Here is a 27,104-nt window from a genome sequence, read left to right on the forward strand (position 1 = left end):
CAGCTCCGATTCAACCCCTAGCCTGGGAACCTCCATATGCTGCGGGAGCGGCCCAAGAAATAGCAACAACAGCAACAACAACAACAGGCAAAAAGACAAAAGACAAAAAAAAAAAAAAAAAAAAAAAAAACTGCACCTAAACTTCCCTGTTAATGATGGATAGGTCCTTATAACAGTATAGATTGTTATATACAGAGCCACATTGTCTTAAAGGGCTAGGAAAACAAAATTCCCTTTCTCTTCAATAAATTCTTTAAGGGAATATGTTGGGAGAAGAGAATTTTTTCTCATTCTTCAGCAGTGGAAACTTAAAAGTCTCGGTCTGCCAGCTGATGGCTCCTTCACAGATGGAATACTCTACGTCCCCTGTTCCATCCCCTAAACATACACTCTCCTTGCACTTCAGCTTCCCTCTCAATTCTACTTCATTCAGCAGAAGTAGAATAAGCAGCAGGATGGTATAGGATGATCTGAAAGACATTCGAATTCTCTCCCACCCAAAGTCTAGCTCCTCTACCTAACTGCGACTGTCCCTGAAACAACTGTGACCAGAGATATAGCTTCACGTAAAAGCAATTCTTCCAGAAGGTAAGCACATACTGAGCACCATAAACATTGAGGCACACATTACTTTTCCAACTTCCTAGAAAAGGTCCTAAAGAGAAGAGGAACAAGACCAGAAGGTATAGACAGGTGGGGAGCTGAGGATGCAAGGTGAAAATGGCCCAGAGTGTTATGAGAATGACAGACCACCTTGAGCACCAAAGTCAAGGAGGAGAGCTAAGCAGCCAAACATTTCCAGAGTAGAGTGGAAAAGGAGGCATCAAAATGGAACTCACAAAGCAATGAAAACAAGCCTGGTCACTATTCATTCATTCACTCAGGGAAGATGCCCCAGTGTAGCAGTGTAGTTGTGGGCACTGCACAATACAGTGAAAAAATCATGGCCTTTGATGTCAGTAAGGTCTGTGCTGAGTCACTAGCTCCATGTGTTCACTGGCAGTCATTTAAATCAAGGAGCACTGGTTTTCTCCTTTGTTTTGCCAGGGGATTAAATGAGAAAATTGTGCACAACGCAATATTCATCATTCTTCCCACATCTCCTTGCTTTTGTTCTAAATTCGACTAAGACTGACCCTTGTTTCTACCCTAGATGTTCTAGCTCTTACAGACAACCACCCTACCCCAAACACTCAATTTCAGAGAGGAATTCAATTCTTCTAGCCCTGCGCCTCAAGCAAGCATTCATCTATGGAGTTGCTTTAGCTCAAGAATCTCAGCAGAGCAAGATCTACAACCATGTTCAATGGCGAACACTATTTTTCTTGGAAAATAATGAAGCACTGTAGATGGAGCAAACCACAAATGAGCTGACAATCTAGTAGGAGACCATGTAAACCAGACAGTGTATGAGACAACAAGTAGGAGACGGAAAGGTATCAACAGGGTTCACTAATTGGTGGTTCCAGACTTGGTTTGAAAGGAAGAGAAGACTGGTCCAAAGAACTCACAAACTGAAACAAATCCGCTTCATAGGGCTAGAGCTGCCAACACATATAGTTCCTAAAGCTGGGGCTTTAAGAAGCCACTGCACTAACACAAAGTCAAAAGGAACAACATGTCAGACACTTTGCCTAGGTGCTAAAAGTGCTGTGGGACTTCTTGCCTTGGGACTTTCAGGCAACAAGGAAGCCCATTTACTCAGACAACTTAAGTGTACTTCTAGATGAAATATGGAATGAACTCTTCTAGTGGTAAGGAGTCTGGCTACTAACAGTCCAAATATAATTGGATTGATCCAGTTTATGGACCTCATTCATTCGCTGAATAAATATTTACAGAGCACCTACTGTGCACTTACTAGATGCTGGGCATACAGTTGTGAATAAGACGGCTCTGACCTCCTGCAGCACACATTTTAGTGAGGAGAGACAGACAATAAACAAACAAGGAGGAAAGAAAGAAGCAACGATGTGGAGAAGGACTGAGGAAGGCAATTCCTCCTTGCCTTATCATTATCTAAAATTAAAAGCTGGGGTCATATGTTAGAATAACTAGGTGACATGAATGACAAGAAGCCAGCCATGCAAATATCTGACATCATATGAGTTATTGCTTCGTATTTCACAGAATCATGTGCTTTTCTTACTGAAAAGGACCTTGGTGTTCATACCCAACACTCTCAATTTATGAAACTGAGGCTCAGGGAAGTAACATGTGTCTCCAAAGACACTCTGAAAATGAATCATATCCTCTACTCAGGGCTTCCCTGTTAATCTAAATAGACAAATGATAATTATCCAATAAATATGTGTTGAGCCAGTACTTTTTTTTTTTTTTTTTTTGAGCAGTGTGATGGCCGTTCTCCAGAAACTCTACACGGAGAAATGAGAAATACATAAATAAGGTAAGCAGAGACCCATCCTGTGCTAACTGGTCGCCTGACTATTTGGTACAAAGTAAGAAGGAGAAGGGTTCACATGAACTGGATTCATCCCAGAAGGCTGAATGAAGAAGATGGAATAAGAAGGACTCTGATGAGCACAAAAGAAAGGAAGACAATCCAAATAGAGGAAACATATCAGAAAAGGTGCAGAAAAGGGGGGGAGTGAAGAGGAAAAGAGCTTGAGCAAACCAGGGAGCAGGCTGAGGAGACGATGGAACATCATGTTGACAAAGTCTAGATGGTGGGACCTCAAATGCAAGATAGAATTTGGGAAAAGAGGAGTTTCAAGGAATATAAATGTGTCAGAAGATCACCCCTTAAATGGTCTTTCTCATCCTTCTCACCCTCACTGCACAAGCCTCCAGGTCTACCTACAATTCCTCAGTGAATTCAGGGTGGTGGTTCTAGATGGCTCCAAGATCCAAAACATTCTCAGTACCTGCTGCCTCTCAGCTTGCAGAGACTCTGACATTCAAGGCAACTCCAGCTCATCTTAATCCTCTTTCTTCTTCCCCCTGACCTTTCCTCCACAACAGGTATGCAGTGAGTACCTACACATATCAGCTCAAAATAACAATCATTTCTCCCATCATTTATTCAGCATTTAAAGGGTATTTCCTATAAGCCAGGCATGATTCTAAACACTTTAAAAAGAATATCTGGGAGTTCCTGTCGTGGCGCAGTGGTTAGCGAATCCGACTAGGAACCATGAGGTTGTGGGTTCGGTCCCTGCCCTTCTCAGTGGGTTAACGATCCGGCGTTGCCGTGAGCTGTGGTGTAGGTTGCAGATGTGGCTCAGATTCCGCGTTGCTGTGGCTCTGGGATAGGCCAGCAGCTACAGCTCCAATTTGACCCCTAGCCTGGGACCCTCCACATGCCATGGGAGCGGCCCTAGAAAAGGCAAAAAGACAAAAAAAAAAAAAAGAATATCTCATTTAATCCTAACCCTATGAAATATGTACTACTAATTACAATTAGTAATTGAGCCTCAGACAGGTTAAATAATTTTCCTGAGGTCACACTTGTGGAAGGCACTGGCACTAAGGTTTTAATTCAAGTCTTCTGAACACAAAAACCAAGTACTTTCCAATTTTTACTATGAAAACACTCAAGTACAAAATTACATTTAAAAAAAAAGTTGCCTCCTTCAAAAACAGCCCTACCTGTTTGGACACCAGAAGTATTTTCAATTTCTCTGAAATTCTCTTTCTAGTGCATGGCAAAATTTCCTAAATACAGCTGAATTATAAGCAACTGGTACCAACATTTATTCTTATAAGCCATTACTTAAGCTTAACGCAGGAAATACGGAATTTATGAGGTCTTTGAACTTTTCCAGATGGCGTGGTACCATCATATCATTTTGAGACAAAAAAGAACAGGAGTAGGGAGGGAGAGGGATAGGGAAAGAGTGAAAGGGAGGGAGGAAGGAAGGAAGAAAGAAAGGGACTTGTTAAAAGATGGAATTGGTCCACCAAGAATCAGGTATGAGTGGGTTCAGAGAGCACATGTGGGCTGTGTGAGCAAGTGACACAGACCCAAACGTCCTCCAGGACTATTGCAATAGCACCTCTCCCACAGCTGCATGAGGGAGTCTCTCAGGACCTAGTGCTGTGGAAGAGAAAAGGCAATGCTGATGCCATATGACAGCCCACCCCAGGGTGGCCCAGAAGACAGTAATCTCCCAAGAGAGAAGAGCTTCAAGGGATACACAGGTTTTCCACTTTGTGCAGAGACAAGTGATCAAAGGCTAGAATATACATTAGCTCATGGACCTAGGTGGTTAGTCAGGGGCCTGGCAGGAGAAAATTTGGAAGCTCAGGGAGAAAGAGGTTTGGGAAGAGGCATATGGATGACCTATGGGAGAGGGCGTGAAAGATGAAGACCTTTGTATTACAGGTTAACTCTCACAGAGGGCAGACATGAAACAACCAGGTGGACAAAGTGAACTGACACACCTTTGTCATCAGCCACCCCAGTGCTGGGACAACGCATAAATAAATCTAGCAGCCATGACTGGATGGGCTGCAACCTAAGCATGAAATCAACAGCACAGGCTCCTGCCTACCAAGAGCCAGCACAAATTATCACCAATATCCAACATACGGCACCATCCCTCAAAGAAATCAGCCAGCCATTCAGGGGCAAGTCTACCTCTGCACTGGACCTCTTCTACCCTAGGGAAGGCTGTGACCCCTCTTGGCTAGAAGAGACACCCACTCCAGGCACATTTACCATTCCTGTCCAAAGGCCCGGACAGTATCACTATCTAAAGACCTACAAGAGTGTTTGATCCACCAGCATGGGATTCTACAAAACATTATCTCAACCAAGGGACCCACGTAGAGCAGAGGTGTTGTGGCAGGGGGCACATGATCATGGGAATCGCTGCTCCTATCACAAACTGTTCTAGTGAATGGTCTCTGTCCTGAAAGAGCAGTGGAATGTCTTAGTGACCTGGCTGAGGGGCCGTATTGGAGATGCTGTTCTGAGGAGGACACAAGATGCTCCAGGACTCCAGACGTGCTCTAAATGACCAGTATGTGGTTCTGTGTCCCCATTACTTTGAATACAGGGGCCCAGGAACCAAGAGGTTCTGTGGGTCTAGCTCCTAATTCTCAAAGGAGGGAAACTCTTACCTGGGGACACAGTAGTAGTCCCTCTGAACTTTAAGCTACACCTGCCACCCAATTACTTTGGGATCCTCAGGCCAAGAGACCAGTAAGCAAGCAAAGGAATCAACCACACAGGCAAGGGTAAGTGGAACAGTGGAAATAGAGAAGAACGTGTCCGGCAATCAGGTGGTATACATTTATCCTGACACCAAGAAGTCTTGACGGCCCCATTTAATGGTAAATGGGTAAGAACAGCAGCCATAGCCTAAGAAGGGCACGGTAAGCAGGGGTTCAGAACCCTCTGGGAGGTGAGTCACCTTGCTCAGCAGAGGGGTTAGCCAGAGTTGAGAGAAGTCTAGAATGAAAGGTAAAAAAGGATCATTACAAGTATCAGCTCAGCCTTGAGATCAACTATAGCTGCAAGAGGTATAGTATTTCCTACTAAACCTTATTTGTGAGTTTCCAGGAAACAAGACCAGCCAAATTCTGATTTTAAAAAAAAAAAAAAGGTTCCCAGATAGGATAAATGTATTATAAAAAGCAAGTGGACCTGCATGGCACAAGCACACTAAGATGCTCTACCCACACCTCCTCTTCAGGACAAACACACTCATACCCCAGCTGCTCAGAAGACTGGGTGCTGTAACTCACAGCTGCATTCCTCACCAGAAACTGTCCTCAGCTGCAGGGATCTGCCTCATCCAGGATGATGGCTCCTCCAAGGGGATGACCTATGGCCAATGACTGACTTATGAAGGGAATCAAAGGTCTGGTGCCCATGTCTCAATATAGGACAATGCTGAAGGGCCAGCCTGGCTCCAGAGCTCCCTGCAGAAATCATCTGGGGTCCCACTGCCATAGAAGTACAGGTCTTCTGCATAGTATCCTGCTTCTACCAACATAAAATGTTGGGCTTAAATATAAAGATATAAACAAACTGTTGGTGTAAAGACAGTACACTAAGGACATTTGGAGTCAGAAAGTTTACATGCTGGTATTACTGCAGACTAGACTATGAGAAACAGTTAAGAAAACTAAGTCATTATGGTCAAATAACCCTACGTCATTTAACCTCCATGAGCCCATCTCTTAAACTTTTTTTTTTTTTTTTTGGTCTTTTGTCTTTTTAGGGCTGCCCCCACAACATATGGAGGTTTCCAGGCTAGGAGCTGAATCAGAGCTGTTGCTGCCAGCCTGAGCCACAGTCACAATAATGCAGGATCTGAGCCGCATCTGCAACCTACACCACAGCTCACAGCAACACCGGATCCTTAACCCACTGAGCAAGGCCAGGGATCGAAAACAAAACCTTGTGGTTTCCTAGTTGGATTCGTTATGACAGGAACTTCCTAAACTATTTTAAAAGCCTGTTGGGACTACTATCAGAACTGCCACAAGGATCATATCTGTAAAGATAATAGTACACACCTATTTCTTAGAATGAGGATTCTTAGAAAGACTAAATGAGATAATATTTTATGGTATCTGGCACACAGTAAACACTCCATATCTAGCTAGTATCAAATGAAAAGAAGCTTGCAAAATTACTTTGAAACTGTAACATGGTACAAAAATGTCAGCAATTATTATTACAACACAATAGATTTAATATGTAATTTTTTATATTTTTTCAGAGGCTTGGCCTTGTCTTCTTAAGAACAGGCTCCTTCTCTTCCATTTCATTTAACTTCAGAGCAATAAGGGCAGTGTGTGCCACTTGGTAGATGCTTAAAACCTTTTCCCTGACTTTCAAGATACGGACCAATAATACCAGGCCTTGGCACCCTACAAATATCAGCAAGTATAAATGCTTCTATAATATTCTGTCAAAGAGAGTTTTTTGGTTTGGGGTTTTTTTGTTTTTTTTTTTTTGCATCAGCATTAAAAATGAGAGGGGGGAACTACATTTCTCCAAAGATTTCAAATGTATTTCTATTTATCTGAATGTATTCCAATCAAGTTATTTGTAATCATCTGTTACTTCAGGGTGCTGGTGTATGTGTGTATGTGCACCCATTTACCTTTATATTTTATTAAATGGGGAATCAAGGATTACATCTATCCTGTGCTCAAAATTTTTAATGGAACCCAAATCCTTTGAGGATTATCTTAAATCCGGGTAATATTCTTAAGTGGGACCTGAATGTAGCCAAATAGCTACAACGTTAGAAATCCATCTATCTGTCTCCTTAAAGGGATTCCATGAATTTGGATCCATGGGTCACTGAACCACTTCAATGTTGGCATATAGTATAAGGAAACACATAGATCAAAATTCAAAAAACACTCCTACAAAAGCCAGATCAGGATGATCAATCCAACTCCATCAATCCAATAATTCCCCTTAATCTCACCTTTAAACAGCCCTAAACTCTGTAACGCCTTGCTGTAAGTAAGGCTAACTTCTGTCCTTACCCCTCATCTTCTTCTCTTTCCTATGTTAGTACCCCCAGCTTTCCTTCCTAGAGTCACCTCCAATCTTACTTCCTATCTATGCCTTCTCAATACACATCAATTTCTAGAAACCATCCCTCTTTGTGAAACTTGGAATCCCCCCACCCCAGGTAAATGAACCCTCAGAGGCCAGACCACGAATTTTGTTCAGCATCAGTTCCTGCCATAGGACTGAACCCAAGGCATGAGCAACCACTGGCTATTCTGGAAATACTGTAACAGTTCTATAAGAATTACCTAAAGTGGTATTCAGTGTTTGAATGACCAGTCTCCATTTCACAGAGGAAATATACTGCAGAATTTAAAAAATCATCCCCATTATAAAATGCTGTTTCTTCACATTAATGATCTACATTGATATCACACTGAAGGACCTGTATGATTCACTAAGTTGGGGCACCCATTCCCATAAATCCCAGCAGCCACACCTGACCCCAGCTTTTGTGAAGTACCTGGAAACACCCTTGGTGGTCTCTGTTCGCTCAGGTGCCACTGCACACTGGAAAAATATAACCATCGATCATCGAAGCACTAGGGCTGAAGTCTCCGTTGTGGATGATATGTGCCTTTTTAGTGTGACATCACTTTTATTTACAAGGTCTTCACTGGCTGAAACTAAGGAAGTAAAAAGAGATGGAAATTTCAGATGCCATGGCAAGCCAAGAAAAGAGTAATTGTTGAGCAAAAAGTTCAGAAACCATCAATCAATCCATGAGACCATACCACGTCGATAGTCACTTTTCAGTCAAACATTTTCTGTGTTGATTTTTAAATGTTTAGATGTTGAACACTCAGAAATAGTGTTCTATGAGCTATCTGGTCACCCCTTAGCCCAGACAATTTTATAAATAAAACTAATCATCACAATGACCAAATGGTGTTTATTCTGGGGATGCAAGGCAAGTTCAGTATTAGGAAATCAATCAATGTAACCCACCACATTCACAAGCAAAAGAAAAAAATTACATGATCATATCAACACATAAAAATTATTTACAAAGTCAATACCCATTCATGATAAAATTCATAAAATTAGGCAAAGTTCCTCAACTTTATAAAAAGCATCTATGACTAACATTATACAACTTTATAAAAAGCATCTATGACTAACATTATACTAAATGGTGAATGACTGAATGTATTCCCCTAATGATCAGCAACAAGGCAAGGATGTCCACTCTTATTACCACTCTTACTCAACACAGTACTAGAAATCTTCTACCCAGTGCCATAATACAAGAAGGGAAATAAAATTTACACAGATAATAAAGGAATACATAAAACTATTCTTATTTGAAAATGACAATGACAAGGAATGCCTGCATAGAAAATCCCAAGAACTTCACCAAAAAAATCAAAAACCAATAAATGAGTTCAGCAAGGTTGCCAAAGACAAGACAACATATAAAAATTAATTAAATTTCTATATATAGCAATAAACACATGGATACCAAAATTTTAAATACAATATGAATTAAATGATACACAAATGAAACTCTTGAGGAAAATACAACAAAATGTGTATAGGATTTGTATGCTGAAAACCACACATCAGGGTGAAATAAAGAAGATGAAAATAAATTGAGTAACATACCATGTTCATGGACTGGAAAGCTCAACATAGTAAAAATGTCGATTATTCCCAAATGTATATACAAATTTAACACAATTCCTATCAAAAACCCAGTAAGTTTTTTTTTGTACATAGAGATAAAATTATCTTAAAATGTATATGAAAAAGAAAAGGAGCCAAAATACTTTAAAAGAAAAATAAAGGAACTAATCTGATTTCCAGACTTGTAAAGCTACAATAATCAAAACTATGTGAGGAGTTCCTGTCGTGGCTCAGCAGAAATGAATCCAAGTAGGAACCATGAGGTATGGGTTCAATCCCTGGCCTTGCTCAGTGGGTTAAGGATCCGGTGTTGCAAGCTGTGGTGTAGGTTCAGACTGCGGCTTGGATCTGGCATTGCTGTGGCTGTGGTTAGGCTGGCAGTTGTAGGTCTGAATAGACCTCTAACCTGGGAACCGCCATATGCTGCAGATGTGGCCCTAAAAAGCAAAAAAAAAAAAAAAAAAAAGACTATGTGATATCACTGGAGAGACAGACACATAGCTCAGTGGAATAGAACAAAGAACTCAGAAGTAGACCCACATATTTATGTCCAACTAATTTTTTACAAAGGTGCAGGCATAATTCAATGAAGGAAAATAGCTTTTCAATGAATGAAGTTGATGCAACTGGATATCCACAGGCAAAAAAAAAAAAAAAAAAATTTACATTTAAATAGAAGTGGGTTAAGGATCCGTTGCTGTCTCTGCAATGGCTCAGGTCGCTGCTGAGGCATGGGTTTGATCCACAGCCTGGCACAGTGGGTTAAGGATCCAGCACTGCTGCAGCTGTGGCACAGGTCACAGCTACAGCTCAGATTCAATCCCTGGCCTAGAAACTTCCAAATGACACAAGTGCAAAGTAAATAAAATAAAATAAAAATAAAAAGAACTTTGTTCTAAACTTCACACTTTTGCAAAAAATAATGCAAAATGGACCTTGGATTTCAATGTTAAATGTAAAAACACAAAACTTTAGAAAAAAGAAGTATGTGGGAAAATAGATCTAGGGCTAGGCAAAGCAAACTTTGCCTTGAAATCAAAAGCATGGTCTACAAAAAGAAAAATTCATAAAATGGACTTCATCAAAAATACTATCTGTTCTGCGAAAGGTCCTATTTAAGAGAGTGAAAAAGCAAACTCTAGACTGGGAGAAAATATTTGCAAGCCACCTATCTGACAAAGGACTACTATCTAGAATAGAATAAAAAAGAACTCAGGAGTTCCTGTCGTGGCGCAGTGGTTAACGAATCCGACTAGGAACCATGAGGTTGCGGGTTCGGTCCCTGCCCTTGCTCAGTGGGTTAACGATCCGGCGTTGCCGTGAGCTGTGGTGTAGGTTGCAGACGCGGCTCGGATCCCGCGTTGCTGTGGCTCTGGCATAGGCCGGTGGCTACAGCTCCAATTTGACCCCTAGCCTGGGAACCTCCATATGCCGCGGGAGCGGCCCAAGAAATAGCAAAAAAGACAAAAAAAAAAAAAAAAAAAAAAGAACTCAATACTCAATAGTAAAAGACAAATAGTCCAAACAGAAAATGGGCAAAGGGCAGAGCCTCCTTGCCTGCCCTCTTGCATTTCTCAGAAGCATCCTATCTTAATAAACCTATTTCTTGCCTATCAAAAAAAAAAAGAAGAAGAAGAAAATGGGCAAAGGATGTGAACACACATTTCATTGAAATCATTGAAATGTATATATACAGATAGCAAATGAGCACATGAAAAGATCTTCTACATCATTAGCCACTAAAGAAATGCAAATTAAAACTATAATAAGACATTACTACATAAATTTTGATGATATAATACACGTTTGCAGATGGCATAATAATATACACAGAAGACCCTAAAGAAACTACCAGAAAACCACTAGGGCTTATAAATGAATTTAGTAAAGTAGCAGGATAAAAAATTAATACACAGAAATTTTTTGCATTCTAATACACTAACAACAAAAGATCAGAAAGAGAAATTAAGGAAACAATCTCATTTACCATCATATCAAAAAGAATAAAATACCTAAGAATAAATTGACCTAAGGAGGCAAAAGACCTGAACTCTGAAAACTATAAGAGCTGATGAAGGATATCAGAGATGACACAAACAGAAAAATATACTATGTTCTTAAACTGGAAGAATTAATATCATCAAAATGATTATGCTACCCAAGGCAATCAACAGATTCACTGCAATCCCTATTAAATTACCAATGGCATTTTTCACAGAACCAAAACAAAACAAAACAAAATTTGCATGGAAACACAGAAGACCCCGGATAGCTAAAGCAATCTTGAAAAAGAAAAACAGAGCTAGAGGGATCAGGCTCCCTGATTTCAGACTATACTTCAAAGCTACAGTCAGGTCAGCAAAACAGTATGAAACTGGCACAAAAACAGACAAACAGATCAGTATAACAGGATAGAGAGCCCAGAAATAAACCCACACACATGTGGTCAACTAATCTACGACAAAGGAGGCAAGAATGTACAATGGAGAAAAGACAGTCTCTTCAGTAAGTGGTGCTGGGAAAACTTGACAGCTACACGTAAATGAATGAAATTAGAACACTCTTTAACACCATACACAAAAATAAACTCAAAATGGATTAAAGACCTAAATGTTTGGCCAGGCACTATAAAATTCCTAGAGAAAAACATAGGCAGAACACTCTTTGACAATATGTGTCCTACATCTTTTTTGGTCCACCTCCTGCTATAATGAAAATAAAAACAAAAATAAATAAATAGGACCTTATTAAACTTAAAAGTCTTTACACAACAAAGGAAACCATTAACAAAATTAAAAGATGATCCATAGACTGAGAAAAAATGTTTGCAAATGAAGCAACCAACAAGGGATTAATCTCCAAAATTTACCAACATTTCATACAGCTTTATATAAAAAAATAAGCAACTCAATTTAAAAAATGGTCAGAAGATCTAAACAGACATTTCTCCAAAGAAAGATAAAGAGATGGTCTTAAGCACATGAAAAGATGCTCAACATCACTAATTAGAGAAATGCAAATCAAAACTACATTGAGGTATCACCCCACACCAGTCATAACCACCATCATCAAAAACTCTAGGAATTCCCATCATGGCATCCATGAAGACACAGATTCATCCCTGGCCTTGCTCAGTGGGTTAAGGTTCTGGCATTGCCGTGAGCTGTGGTGTAGGTTGCAGATGTGGCTCGGATCCCCAGTTTCTGTGGCTCTCCTGTAGGCCAATGGCTACAGCTCCAAATTGGACCCCCAGCCTGGGAACTTCCATATGCCATGGGTGTGGCCCTAGAAAAGACAAAAAAGACCAAAAAAAAAAGTCTACAAATAAAAAATGCTGGAAAGGGTGTGAAAGGGAACCCTCCTACACTGTTGGTGGGAACATAAGCTGGAGAACATTATGGAGAACAGTATGAAGGTTCCTTAAAAAACTAAATATAGAACTACCATATGGTCCAGCAATCCCGCTTCTGAGCACATATCTGGAGAAAACCATAATTCAAAAAGATACATGTGTCCCAATGTCCACTGCAGCACTATCTATAATAAGCCAAGACATGGAAGCAATCAAAATGTTCATCAACAGAGGACTGTATAAAGAAGACATGGTGTGAGTGTGGGTGTGTGGGTGGTGGGGAGGGTGTGATGGAATATTACTCAGTCATAAAAAAGCATGAGATAATGCCATTCACAACATGGATGTACCTAGAGATTATCATGCTAAGTCAGACAAAGACAAATATCATGTGAGATCACTAACACGTGGAATCTAACAGAAATGATACAATAAAACTTACAAAACAGAAATAGACTCAAATATTTTGAAACCAAATTTATGTTTACCAAAGGGGGGGCATAAATTACAGGGTTAGGATTGATATATACAGAATAGAAGGGTAAGGGAGACCTACTGTATAGCACAGGGAAATTTACTCAGTATGTGTGGTAGCTATTTGGGGAAAGAACCTGAAAAGGAATGGATAAATGTATAAGTGATTTACTTTGCTGTACACCTGAGATTAACACAACTTTGTGAGTCATCTATATTCCAATAAAATTTTTAAAAATAAATTAAAAATAAAATTATAAACAAAAAATAAAATTTAAATAAATTATAACGAGACATTACTACACAAATATTGACAATGCTTAAGCTAGCGAAGATGCAAAGAAATCCAATCATTCATACGTTGCTAGTGGGAAAGCAAAATGGTACAGACACTATGGGAAATCCTCCCTTCTCAAAGTCGCTATATTTTTCATAAATAAGGGATTGGTTTTATAGAGCTTTGAGACAGAAAATGCTCTATCGTCTATACTTAAGGCTCCTATAAGTTTGAGTATTAATATTAATCTACCTCTTAAAATCATCTATATAAAATCACAATATTTTTAAATAATTCAAATTCTGGAATTCAACCCGAAAGATCATCTATTTCAACCTGCTGCCTGACTCAGCTGATCCCTACTAATAGCTTCCTGACCAGATAGTCACTCAGCCTTTGCAGAATCCTCCTATGGACAAAGAATTCACTTTTCATGTGGCAAGATGCTGTACCCTTGAACAACTTTAATTATTACCATCAAAGTCAGCTCTTCTGTCGCTTTTACCCTTTGGTCCTAACTCTGCCCTGGGGATCGGGAAAAACTACTCTGCCCTCTTTACCACATGACAGCTAGGCAAATATTTGAAGTGGCAAGCATGGACCACACCATTTGCCTCTTCTCCAGCCTAAACATTTGCTCTAACTCTCCCCCATACAGCATAGGTTGTTCTTCTCTCACACCCTGAGATCCTATACTAATCTCTAGCTTATCAATATCTATATTAAAATGAGGTAGCTAGAGCTAGATAAACCTCTAGCCCAGAATACAGGGAACCACATTTCTATTAGTGTGCCTAAGATTACATTAGCTTTTTTTTCTTCTTCTTCTTCTTTTTAGGGCCACACCTGTGGTGTATGGAAGTTTCCAGGTTAGGGGACAAATCGGAGCTACAGCTGCCAGCCTACACCACAACCACAGAAATGTGGGATCTGAGCCGCGTCTGTAACCTGCACCACAACTCACTGGCAATGCCGGATCCCTGACACTAAGCAAGGCCAGGAATCAAACCCCCATCCTCACGGATACTAGTCGGATTCACTTCCGGTGCACCACAATGGGAACTCCTACATTAGCTTTTTTTATGCAACATAATACTATTGTATCATTTTGCATTTCTAGTAATTATCCCCATCTTTGCACATGCATTGTGGCAATCTAGGAAATTCCCTTAACTTCTATTTTCAGTTTTTGTTCAATTACATCACGTTGATTTTCATTCCAATATTCATATTTTATTTTGAATCTTGAGTTTGTCTTTCAACATATGAGCTATGACCACCAGCTCTGTGTCACCTACAAATTTGATGAGCAGCCCTTTTATCCTTCAGAAAGACTTTAATAAAAAATATTGAACAAGATAGGATCAAAAGCCCTATGGTCTACCACTAGAAACTTCCCTCCAAGAACACATCCTCAAGTGCTAACTATAGCCAATAACCTCATAAATAAACAACAATACCAAGCTTTAGATGGCATGTACTGAATGAGCAGGAAGAAAAACAAATGCTAGGCAGAGAAAAAAATAACACAGATCAAAATCATCAGAAAAGGCTTTATACTTTAGTAATCAATCTCAAATACAAGTCTGACTACAAAAGGGTATTTTAAAAGATACCTTTTCTGGAGTTCCCACTGTGGAGCAGTGAGTTAAGAATCTGACTGTAGTAGCTCCAGTCACTGTGAAGGCACAGGTTCAATCCCCAGCCAGTGCAGTGGGTTAAAGTATCTAGTATTGCTGCAGTTGTGGAGGCATAAGTCCCAACTGAAGCTGGGATTCAGTCTCTGATGGGGGACTTCCATATGCAAGGGGTGTGGCCATATAAATACATACATACATACATATCTTTCCTTCCTGAAATATGTGTGTGTGTGTGTATATATATATATATGTACTAGGGTTGCAATATAAACTCCATTTCCCAATGTGGCCATCACTCAGAAAGTTTACAAACTCAATATTAAAGGATGGTAGGATCTGAAGTATCATAGAGAAGGGAAGAATAAACTAAGAAAAAAAATCTTACCCCATTATGGATAAATGAACTCCTATAGATGTAACTTCTTTCACTGCTTGCTTCACTTCATCCACTCCACCCTAACCACTCACTACTATAAGCAATCCCAACAAACAGAAATCAATGTTTATTTATTTATTTATTTATTTATTTAATGATTAATTGGTTTTCCAAGGGATTATTCGCTTTTAAAATGGGTCCTTACAGAGGTTTCATTTACAAAGCAAGCAACCCTTGTATAATGTGTTTTATTTCGATTGACACCCAATTTTTTCTCAGAATACCAAGAATACAAAATATCTAGGGTTGCTGCTGTTTGCTTATATTGTGTAACAAACCTAACATTAAACATGACCCTTGAAACTCTTCCCACATCTCTCCAGTCAGGACACTTTGATGATATAGTAAATACTGCTATGGTTCCAGTTTGAAAAAAACAAGGTTTAAACAAGGATTGAGCGCTGTCAAGTAATTTTTTCACATAAAACTTAAAATCTCCTTCAGAATATATATATATACATATATATACACACACACAACCAAATCACTTTGCTGTACACCTGAAACTAACACAATATTGTGAATCAACTATACTTCAATTTAAAAAAAAAAAGAAATAGCTTTTTAAGACTACAAGCCCCTCCCGGGTTCCCCCCCCCAAAAAAAGACTACAAGCCCCATAACTACTTGGATTCTGATTTATGATATCTACAAAAAAAAAAAAAAAAACTCAGAAAATTAACCCAGTCTTTGTAATAACCCCATTGATAAAAATGGGCTTCCAAATTAAATTAGACTTGAAGTATAGGAAAGCCCTTGGAGAGCATCTACAGGAGGAGGGAACTCAGAGTCACATAGGATAATAGGATTGGGACTGGCAAATAGGGCTCTTCTTCCTGCCTCCAGATCCAGAGCTTGTTTCCACCACATTCTTGACCTTAAGATTGAGGGTGGTGGACTAACACAGCACCTCCTTACTTGGTAATTTCTAACTTTCTCTGTCCAATATCCAACTATATCCCAAAGAGAACAAGAGAAAAATAGGGGGAAACTTGAGCTCCTTACTTTAAGACTGGGTCTGAATAATTCTTTGGTGTTTTCTTTTCCTCATTCACACACACACACACACACACACACACACACACACACACAAAACAGTGATCGCCATCACTTCACTAAAATATAAGATTCATAAAAGCAAGGAACACATCTAACTTATTCTTTGTGCTATCTCCAGCACCTAGATGGCAACATATTTCTGGGCGCTTTTGTCTGTTTTCCGTGTGTGTGTGTTTGGTTTTTTGTTTGTCTGGTTTTCCTGCTACCCACTATTCAAATCCACTTCCTATTTTGAAATGCCTCCCTAAAATGTGCAGTATTGGTGGAATGTAGTGCCTGCCTCTCACTCTCTGGGAGCTAGGATCCTGGAGAGGATGCCCCCCAGAGTCAAAATGAAAACACAGAGATAAGCTTAGAAGTTACTTTTGGCAGCAGGAACAGAGGCTTCCTAGCCAGTCTACTGCCTGGCATGGCCCTGACTCTGCTACTGTCCCTGCTCCTACCCTCCCTCAGTTACTGCTTGCATTCCAAGCTTAAATCTCCTGCATTCTTACTGCTTCTGTGAACTATACCTGGTTTCTTCTTTGGAAGTTCTTTTCTACTTTAGTTTAAAGCAGCTTCTCTTGCTTGCAACCAAACCATTATCCAATAGGTACACAGTATTTGATTAATATTTTTTAAATGAACAAATAAATTACTGAACCAATTGGCTATCATCCTAATTTTCTGTATAACACTTTACAGTTTCCAAGAACTCTCACAATTCTGAGTATTGTACCCCATTGAAGTTCCAATATTTAAATTACAATATTTAACAAATACTTTTTACTTGATCCAAGAGTGAAGTAAAAAAAAATTAACTAAATTAGGGTTCCACGTCATTTCCCAAAGCATGTCATGATATGTCACAGTATTAGTCACCACTGGAGTGGTATCACTTAAGTGTGATGAGTAATATGATTAAGTCATAACTCTCAAAAGAGAAGTTGAGAGTAAGAGCTGGAGAGAAAAACTGAAGTATGAGAATAAAGGGAAGTTAAAAATTTTCCAAAGGAAGTCCAAATTTCCAAATATGCAAATAATTTCAAAAGGGAAGTATAAAAAAGGCAACTGAAACTTCAGATATGAGCTAGCATTCACCTAATGCACTGAGGATGGAAAGGGTTCATCATTGAGGGAACAGCATCTGCAAAGGCAAAAACTACATCCTTCCAAATACAAAAAGAATTGCTTTAATAATATGAATCTAGGTAATTTTAGTTAGTTTGTAAGTCCTTAAAATGTTTCCACTCACTTCATCTCTATTTAACTGATGGCTGAAATTCACCGTAATTCACTCCTTCCCTGTGCAAAATCTCCTACTTAAAATTGGGGGGGGGGCTGTCAAGGTTGGGGGAGACATACTAAAAACCGCAACCAGAGCAAATATCAGAGTTTTGTAGCAGATATATTTAGAATATTATTTAAAGGATTTTCAGAAATTTCACCAAGCCCAGGATCAACTACACGGAAAATTTTAAAGACTTTCCACACATTTAAACATGTTTCAAAACTGTCCTAAGAAAATTCCATTACTTTGTCAACAATTTATGTTGATAAGGTATAGAATTTGACATAGTATACTGCATTTGGCTTATGTGAACACAATGCCCTCAAACCAGGTCCAGTCTGATAGTTGGAAAACCATTACAAAATCCATTAAACCATCTCAGTAAGCAAGAGAGGTAAGGCCATTTTGTGTTCAGTGACCTATACTCAGCCCATGGATTATGAAGCAGGCAATGTAGTGAGAGATCCCTTTCTGACTTAATATCGGATCTCCAGGGAGCCAGCGCTCAACTCTTTCCAGGAGGAAGTCTGAAGAACACATTCCTCCAACAAAGGAAGACAGCAAATACTTAAAAGAGTTTAGGTTTAGAATAAAAGAGAAAAATGAAGCATTGGGAAGAAGGAGCCTTACACCGTTTATAACACTTTTGCTCTACATAGCCTACAATTTTCCTATATGATTTGTGATTCCTATAAAATGTCGCATGAAAAATAATTTCAAATTGTAATGGAAAGCCACATGTCTTGAAGATGTCCAAAGAAGTCAACATAAAATGTGTAGGTCTCTGGCTGCCAGCACTTCCCTGATACGGGGCGGCGGGGGTGGGGGGGACATTATCGTAACACATCAAGGCTCTACATATTTGTGTCAGAACCATAAAGGTTTCTTTAGCATATATTCTCCATGCCATAGTGGCAGCTCCTTGTTCTGAAGGCACACAGACACTGCTCCTCAGGACACACATTCTGACTAGGTTTGGGACAAAGAGGAGGGAAATGGCAACTACCGCCTGCCCTTGGGGTGCTCCTGCCTCGACGCCTCTAGGACTTGTTGCTCTGGCGGCAGCGGCGACGGGAACTCACCATTGTCCACCGAAGGTGGCTCGCCCTGCCTGTCCCGGGAGCCGGCATCCCGGGGCCCGGCCAGCCGTCGCGCGGCGCAGCACGGAGTACGGCGCGGCCCTGCGAGACTGGGATTCTAGCCGGGCGGGGCCTGGAGCCGGGAAGCGGCAGCACTAAGCCCCCGGCCCCGGCATGCGGGAACCGGAAACGTCCCCAGTGCGCCCTTCCGCCTCCAGGATGCCTGCGTGGGCCGGGGAGCCGCTCTGGGCCTGGAGGAGTCCCCCAGGGGCTTGGGGACTTACCCCGGGCCATCCCCCAAGGGCCCTGGTGTAGCGCCCCCTCCCAGGTCCTGCCCTTTGTCCTCAGTTCTCCTCCGCAGGAGGCCAGTGCAGGCCCGAGAAGGGGGACCAGGTCTGGCGGCCCCACGCGCACCGGACCCCTACGGGCCTAGCGAGAGGAGGGGAGCCTGAGCTCTTGGAGACCCGACCGACTCGCGTGCTTGGCAGGGGTCCGGGGCCGGGAGAGGCCGCCGGATCGAGGGCACCCGGGGGCCAGAGCCGACTCCCTGCCCTTCCCCCGCGCCCCACGGCCTCCCCACCCCCTACTCGTTCCGGGAATCAATAGTGGCCGCTGATTTTTCACGACAATTGCAGCTGTCTAATTTATCAGTGAATAATTAAATCAGAAGCAGCCAGGCCGGCCGGAGCAGGGCCAGGTTTGGCGTAGGAGACTAGGGGTGTCCCCTTCCGTCAAACTGGGAACCCTATTGGGAGCTAGGAGGGCGGACAGGGGACCGGCCTCGCCGGGTGCCATGGCGGGGAGGGCGTCCAAGGCCGGGGCGCCATTCGGGGTGTACGAGGGAAGCAGAAGCTCGGGTGCAGGGAACTAGGGGAGGCAGCCTGGAGGGAAAATGAGGACGAGGAGGGACAAGCAGACTCCGCCGAGGCCAGGCCCCCAGGTTCGCAGTTTTCCTCTGCGTTGTTGTTTATTCCAGATTCCCCCCCGCCTCTTGGGGGCCTCGTGTGGGGCTTCGGTTTCGGTTTCTTGCGGACACTCTCCCCTTGCTGACTTTGCGAAGGGAGAAGAAATTCACCCTCAGGAGGCGATCTGCCTTTGAGGAAGATGGAGAGGAGCAGAGAGAAGAGCCTAGAAACGGCATTGATTTAGACATCAATCCTGGCCGGCTCCCTCCGCCTCCGGAGCCGCGGGGCCGCGCAGCCCCCTCCTTAGGAAGCGGCTGTGCGCGGGCCCCGGGGTCGCCGGGCTTCTCCGGGCCTAGAGAGCAGGCCCGGGGCAGCTTGAGGGCGCGGGCCGCCAAGGGAGCCTCTCACCGCCTCCCGCGCAGCTACCCCGCGCCCGGGGCTCGACGCCAGGCTCCGCCGCACGGGCGGGTCCGCGCTAGCCCAGCTTCCTCGAGGCCAACAGGTCTCCCCCGAGTCAGGCGCGCCGCCGGCATCGCTCCTCAACCCCGGCCGCAGGACATCCTCGGAGTCCAGCATCCTTAGAAGCAGCCAAACCACCTGTGCCCGGCCAGGCCAGGCCCGGCGCTGGATCTAGTGGCCCGCGGGGACCCTGCCCTGCTCCTCGAATGACCACGGCCGCCCCAGAATTCTGAGGTCGGCCAGAGTCGCTTTTTCTTACACATTTGGAAGCAAAACAAAATTTCTCGAAATTGGCATCGAAGCAATTTTCCAAAGATAAAAGGTTCCTAAAATAACCCGAGCGTGCTTTCTGTTATACATCTGTTCCTATCACCTTGAAAGAGCAGCTCAGAGTCACTTGGCTATTAACGTCTTTGGAAGCTGATTTTCGATGAATCGAAAAATACGTATCATGTGATTTAAAAAAAAAAGAAATGGTCTGATTCGCATAAATATTTTAAACCCCTCGGTTGGTTTTCTTAGTTTTCCAATAGAAATGTTATCTTCTGAAATCGGAAGTAATATTTCTCAAGTTTAAAGTCTGGCCAACTCTTCATCTTTTTTTTTAATATTCTGTATTTTTTAATTCAATGATAGCTAGACGATTGAAATTACGCAAAAAGATTTTTAAACTCCATTTTCATACAAAGGGGAAGTGCTAGGTATTTAATGAGTAAACAATATTGAATCCTCAATCAAAAGTAGTTACGTCCAGAGCAAATAAATGACTGTTTTAAGAAGGTAATAAATAAAAAGCGACGCCCGTGCTCAGTGTCTCAGAGCAACTTGAAAACAGCTCCATTTTCAGAGTTAAATTTGTCCTTTTAAAAATCAACTGCAACTTTTGCCTTCCTTTTTGAAGGACAACAAAAAGATTTCACGCCCAAGTTGACCTGAACAAAAGGACCTCACGCCAGTTTTTCTTTTGTGGGGTGACAATTGGAGGAGAGGAAAACTTTAAGTACTTTTGGAAACCCACTGTAAAAAGAAAATGGGACTGCTGATCCTTAAAACCAAGGCTTCAGGGCTTTGGAGGGGAGAGAAATCATGGGACAGGAACTGAAGGCCGGTAAGGAGAAAATTCGTCGTCGTTCTCAGGCTAACAAGTTGCTTGATTAAAGCTCAATATTCTTTTGGGGGGGGGGAAGATGTGTAATTGGGAGAGCCACTCTCGCCGCTCTCCCAGCTCCCCCGTACCCTCCCAGTAACCCTGTACTCCCACCAAAAAAAAAAAAAAAAAAAAAAAAATCCTTTTGCTCTAAACAGATTCCTCCAATTCCCCTTCACTTTTCTGAGTTTCATTCTCCTCAAGAGTCAAACTATTTCTCTCACCATCTTCCGCTAAGGTAGCAGTCTCGGTAACAGAACAGGAAGTGGGGGGCCGAATTCGGAGAAAGGAAAGTACCCTGACAGGAGCCGCAGTCCCGGCACCCAGTTTCAGCGACGTTCACCTCGGGTCCGGATCAGAGGCCGGGGCACCCACACAAACTCCTCCCGCGAGGGGGGCTGGGGAACCCCGAGAGGGGAGGGAAGGAGAAAGAAACGTGTGCGTGTGTGTCCCAGAGGACACAAAACTGTGGGGAGTGGACGGCGGCGATCAAAGTCGGTCGACCTCGTCCCAGACTTTCGTTAAAATTAGGCAGTTGAACGCGCCAGAAGCTTTGCTGCTCGTAGCTCAGGTTCTGGCCACCACTGCTTCTGCAGAGTCGCCGCCCTTTGGCACCTGCAATTGCCAACGCCCTATGAGGTGGGGGTCTCCTCCACCGCTCCCTTCCCCCAAGCCCACCCACTCCCCGCGCCCGAACCACTGAGGCTGGATGGGTCTGGCCCAGGCTCCGCCACGTCGCTGCGTTCACGCCGCAGCCTTACTCCCCTCCTTCGAATCCAGGCACCGGTCTTGGGGTTCTCAAAGAACGCCCCCAACCCCGCGGCCGGGAGGGTTCTGGTGGCTACGTTTTTCTCTTCCTAAGAGGCTGGCTGAGGGTGGGAAGAACGCTAACAAGCTCCAACTCTGCCCCAACCCCGGCGCAAAATGTCCTTTGTACACCTAAAAGTTCAGGGCAGTCCCCTGCCAGCTCTCCTAACTAGGCGTTTTCGATTTTAACAACTTCCACGCAGAGCCAGAGCGGACAAAAAAAAAAAAGTCCTCACCATCTAGAAAACTTTTTTAAAAACTTCACTAGATTCACCTGGAATCTGAGAAGTGTCAATGAATTTCTGAGCTAAAAGGCCGAAGGGAGTTAGTGGGGCTAGGCTTCTGTTTTAGTTCTTCTCCCTGCGCTCAACCACAGGCACACCTTTCAGGCAGAAGAAAACTGCGGCTAATGGAGATATCAAACAGAGCCACAATTCCGGAGACTCCTGCCACCAGCACCCACCGTCCATCTGCAAGTGTAATCACAGACTGGCGGTGTCTTCATCACCAGGGACTCGGAGAAAAGGGGAGAAAATTCTCCGTCATTAAAAAGAACCCTCTATTATCACTATTATTGTTGGTGTTTAGCAACATAAGAATTTCCCCCTCCTCTTAAAATTCCCCCACAATATTGAATCAGTGTTTGTTGTCCGATCTCTACGAACGCTTGAGGCCTTTCTGGGAAACCATTACCAATTCAAAGGCTAGAAAATTGCTCTCTTTCCTTAAAAAAAAAAAAAAAAAAAAAAAAAAAAAAAAAAAAGGCTGGCGCAGCAGCAGCTACAACAGACAACAAAAACTTTCTCCAGCGTAATCCCCGCTCATGGAATGACAAAGAAATGATATTGACTTACCCCTGAACGGATGATGTGTTTGATGGGGGGGGCACTTTTTTGAAGATTTCTGTTCCGGAGCTACACAGACAGCTGCAATTCATGGGCGACGCTGATTGCCAGAAACGCTATGGATTGGCATGGGGTCTGCAGCTCACAGATCCTGATCAATACCCCTACACTCACACGCCAGATGGTTTGGGGAAGGACAAAAATAAAATAGTCCAAATCAACCCACCATTATGTCTTTTTGTATTGCTCTATAAACCTAGATGTAGCACAAATGTGTTCCATCCAACACAAAACCTTCTTCAGGATTTTGAACATTTGGGTGAAAATAAGCAGCACTCCCCCCCCCCAGGGTTTGAGCTGTGGTTACTGTTGTTTTGTTAAAACAGAGCTGTTGGGCCCCTTATCCAGATTGGGTTTACTTGTGGTCTGTTTATTTTTTGTGTGTGAATAATTTATAGGTCTCTCTTTTAATTGAATGTTCAGGACACTCCCTCACAGAGCCAAAAAAAAAAAAAAAAAAAAACCACACACCTTAATGTGAAAAACACATGTGAAAAACTCCAATAGTAAAATTTTCCAGTCTTTTTCTGCATTTGCTAACTCTAATTTGGAATTTTTTTTTCCTTTTACAGTACAACAGCTTACATTTGTTGTCAAAGCTGCATTTTATTTTACAGGCTTCTTTTGACCCATTTAAGTGTTTGATCTTGAAGAAAATCAGCCCTGTAGATGGGGTATTCTAAGAAATGGATATCCTGCTCCTGATATAATGGCTGGTGCAACTGTTTGTACATATTCTAATAGTCATGAACTAGCACTCCTGCTGCCACATTTCTATATGGTTGAGGAGAACAGAAGAGTAACTTAAAAGAAGAAATTCTGAGGCAGAACTTCTGAAGGCTAGAGCATGTGTGCTAAAGAAGGAGAAGTTAGCAACTCTTGCTTTTCATTTTCTCAAGGAACTATCGAGAAAAAAATCAGATATTTCAAAATATATTTTGAAATCTTATTTATACTGATATGCTTAAACTTATCTTCAAGTAGATACTAAATATTTTTTTCTGTTTAGAAAGAATGGGGGGAGGACATGAAAGCCCAATTCAATAAAAATTAGGATGCTCACTAAACAAGCACATTAATTTTTATGTTAAATGGGTTTGGGATTGAAATATAAAGCCTCAAACCACTATTAGAAAAACAACATGAAAAATCTGCTTTAATCTAGCCCAATGAAATTATACACAAAGAAGCCAATACGATTTCATGATTTCCCCGAGATCGCCAATATTGATCGAGGGAAGGGGGGAGGGAGGAGGGAGAAGGGAGGGAGGCAGAGAGAATATGCAACTCACCTTTCAACTCCCCAGCACGTGACTGCTCCCAGGCACTCTGAGATCCAATATCCAGGAGCAGATTTATCTTGTTACCCTGGTAAATGAGTTTATCATTTTCAAAAATTATTTAAATGGAAATTTATATGCTTAGGTTTCTGAACGGAGGCAGTGACTATTCAGCGTCTCACCCTGTGGTCACTGGCCACTCTTTGAGACTGAAGCCTGGCAGAGGGGTCTGCCTTCAGCACTGGGCACATCAAACAGATTCCTCCCCTGCCTTGCTCTTCTCCTGCCCTATTCTAGTCTCTGAGCACTCCTGGACCAACAGGAGATTGCACTTTTGTGAACTTTTGTTCAACTCCATGTGTATTTCAAACAACTGTTTCCCAAATGTCCAGCCACCATGTATAAAGTAGAGAGTAGGAAGAGAGATAGTAGCAGAGAGTCAGAGAAATAGGAAAGTCAGAGTAACAGAAAACTGGGTGATTTTACCTGTCTAGTGCAGTGACATTAAAAACATGAATAGCTAGAAAAGTATGTCCGGTAAAGCAGGGGATGGTCCACCTTCTTACCCAGGCTTCGAAATCACAGAGAGAAGCTTTTTGAAAGAAGAATTGGCAAGATATTGGCCAGAGCTCAATGAAGTTGATCTATAAATAGTGTCACTATTGATCTATAAATAGTATATTCATGTGACAGGATGATGTGGGAGGGGGGTGGAATTTTTTGCTCGGCAACTAGAAGAGAGGGGAGGGCAGGCGTAAAAGGTCACCTAGACTAAGAACTGTTTTACAAATGAATTAAACCTTTCTCTAGCGCCAGGAAGGCTTATGCGGTATTCCAGACTGTGTCCCTGTTTTCTTATCAAGTTTTCTCTAGCAGCTGGAAGTGGTTGGAGGGGTCTGTCTTAAGGATACCCCCTGCTCTTCTTTTGACAGCTGATCAAAAGAAAATAGGTCACGCTTCTCAAACTTATGTCCACCCTGTCCTTAATTACTGTCTCTTTAAACAAAGGCAACATCTGCGCAACCTCAGCCAGCTTGAATCTTCGGAGGCAGACCGAGCTCAACCTGCTTTGGAAGAATCTGTTACTTTTAAGGCTTTCGAAACCGAGCCGCTCTCTGTCGTCAACCACCCCAACCCCGGCCGCACAAATGTCCATACTCAGCGCCACTCGCTGACCGAGGGTTACCAAACAACGGAAATCCCGGGTAGACGAAGGCGCACTTTTCAAAGCCTCGGCTTGCGAGCGTTCTAAGAACTCGCCAGAGCTCTGGTCTTTTAAGAAGCAGAGTTTGAATATGCAGATATCACCTCTAAGTCATCTACCCAGTGCCGAAATCCCGGGCGTTCCTCTCCCGGGATTCTAGAGAAGATTGTGAGTGTGTGTGTGTGTGTGTGTGTGTGTGTGTGTGTGTGTGTGTGGAAAGATCCGCATGTAATGGGTAAGGTCCTGGGTGGTTTACATACTCCCTGCCCCAAGGAGAAGTTTGCTCACTACAGGCAACGGCAACAACCCTGCGGTACACTGCCCCCACTCCTCACTCGCACATACTTCTTTCCAACTCGCTCGCGCGGCAAGCCTTTGGTCACCTTGAAACCTCAGCTCCTGGAGTTCTAGTTTTGTTTTGCAATCTAGCAGTGCCCTTCTGAAGGCTCATAACTGAGAGATTTATGGGCTCGCTAGGTAATTAAATGATGTTATTGTGTTAACTTTGCATGCATTACGGCGGCCCGAGCCGAGGGTGGGCTTGCGTCTGCTGGCCGCAGCTCGCAGGCGGCTAGGGCGCTGGAGTTCCCTTCGCCTTGTAGATTATGCACTCCTCAGTCTCGGGAATTTACCCTGAACTAGAATACATTTGCGCCTGAATTTTAAAAGGCTAAAGTACCGGCTCCCAGTTAGAGACGCTTGGGAAGCGGCTTGTTTGGAGACGTGGGTTTGTTTTTACACCAGCACGTAGCTGGAGTCTTTTAAGACTCGCTTCGAGAAAAGCTGTGGGGTGAAGCGAAGGGAACTGAAGCAAAAGCCCTTTAGCCCAGATTGCTGCAGATCTGAAGACACACACAGTACCATCTTTAACGTAATTTCTCGCCCTCACTCACACTCTCGCCTCCCTCTCCCCATTACCCCCTCTCCCCCTCCCTCTCTCTCCTTGACGTTTGATTCCTATGGCAAAAGAGGGGGAAAAAAAAAAGGCACAGAGCCGTCAGCCAAACATGAAACGTGTGGCCCCGCCTCCTCCTCAGCTATTGGCAATTCAGCGTAGGAGACCCGCCCTCCAGGGCAGCCGCACCCGCGGAGTGGCTGCTCGCGGCGCCCATCGGACACTGCCCCGCCCCGGGTCCGGGAGGGTAGGTTGGCTGCCCCGGCGAGCGGCAGAGCCCTTCTGGACAGCTCCCGCTCACCCAAACAGAAGACGTCGGCGCCAGAGCGGGCTCGGACATGGCCAGGCAGCGCGCCGGCCCGAGCGGCGGGGCCCGGTGATCCCTCCCTCCTTCCCCGCCCCCTCCCCTCTCCTGCACGCACGCCCCGTCCGCCCCCACCCCACCCCCACCCCGGGCGCGCCCGCCCGCCCTCAGCCCGGGGCGCACACCCTCACGCACGCTCCCCCTCCACACACTCACGCACTCCTGCACCCTCCCTCGCTCCCGCGGCCGAGCTCCGCCACGCGCGCTTTGCCAGCCCGCCGGCCGCCCCCGCCGCCCCCGCCGCCCCCGGGCCCCGATGGACTGAATGAAGGCTGCCTACACCGCCTATCGATGCCTCACCAAAGACCTAGAAGGCTGCGCCATGAACCCGGAGCTGACAATGGAAAGTCTGGGCACTTTGCACGGGCCGGCCGGCGGCGGCAGCGGCGGGGGCGGCGGCGGGGGCGGCGGGGGCGGCGGC

General features: G+C 43.4%; 1 protein-coding gene and 1 long non-coding RNA gene across 9 annotated transcripts in view; one reads left to right on the plus strand and one right to left on the minus strand.

Annotated features, from left to right (window-relative positions):
• Positions 1-25,450, minus strand: part of LOC102164252 — a 238,740-nt gene extending 213,290 nt beyond the window's left edge. For 7 of the 8 annotated variants that reach the window (XR_001306135.2, XR_002344444.1, XR_002344442.1 and 4 more), the window contains exons 1-2: positions 18,721-19,213; positions 7,968-8,130 (exon numbers count right to left, since the gene is read on the minus strand). This is a non-coding gene — a long non-coding RNA (uncharacterized LOC102164252). Of the gene's footprint in view, positions 1-7,967; positions 8,131-18,720; positions 19,214-22,889; positions 23,045-24,232 lie in introns of those variants that run through there. The other variant, XR_002344441.1, reaches the window with a different exon arrangement.
• The window catches only part of ONECUT2 (one cut homeobox 2), a 61,139-nt gene continuing 60,591 nt past the window's right edge, over positions 26,557-27,104 (plus strand). Inside the window, 1 exon segment of the mRNA XM_021093679.1 lies at positions 26,557-27,102. Coding sequence (XP_020949338.1) covers positions 26,949-27,102 — 154 coding nt within the window. The 5' untranslated portion in view covers positions 26,557-26,948.

Source organism: Sus scrofa, chromosome 1 (genome assembly GCF_000003025.6).
Source record: "Sus scrofa isolate TJ Tabasco breed Duroc chromosome 1, Sscrofa11.1, whole genome shotgun sequence".
NCBI classification, from domain to species: domain Eukaryota; kingdom Metazoa; phylum Chordata; class Mammalia; order Artiodactyla; family Suidae; genus Sus; species Sus scrofa.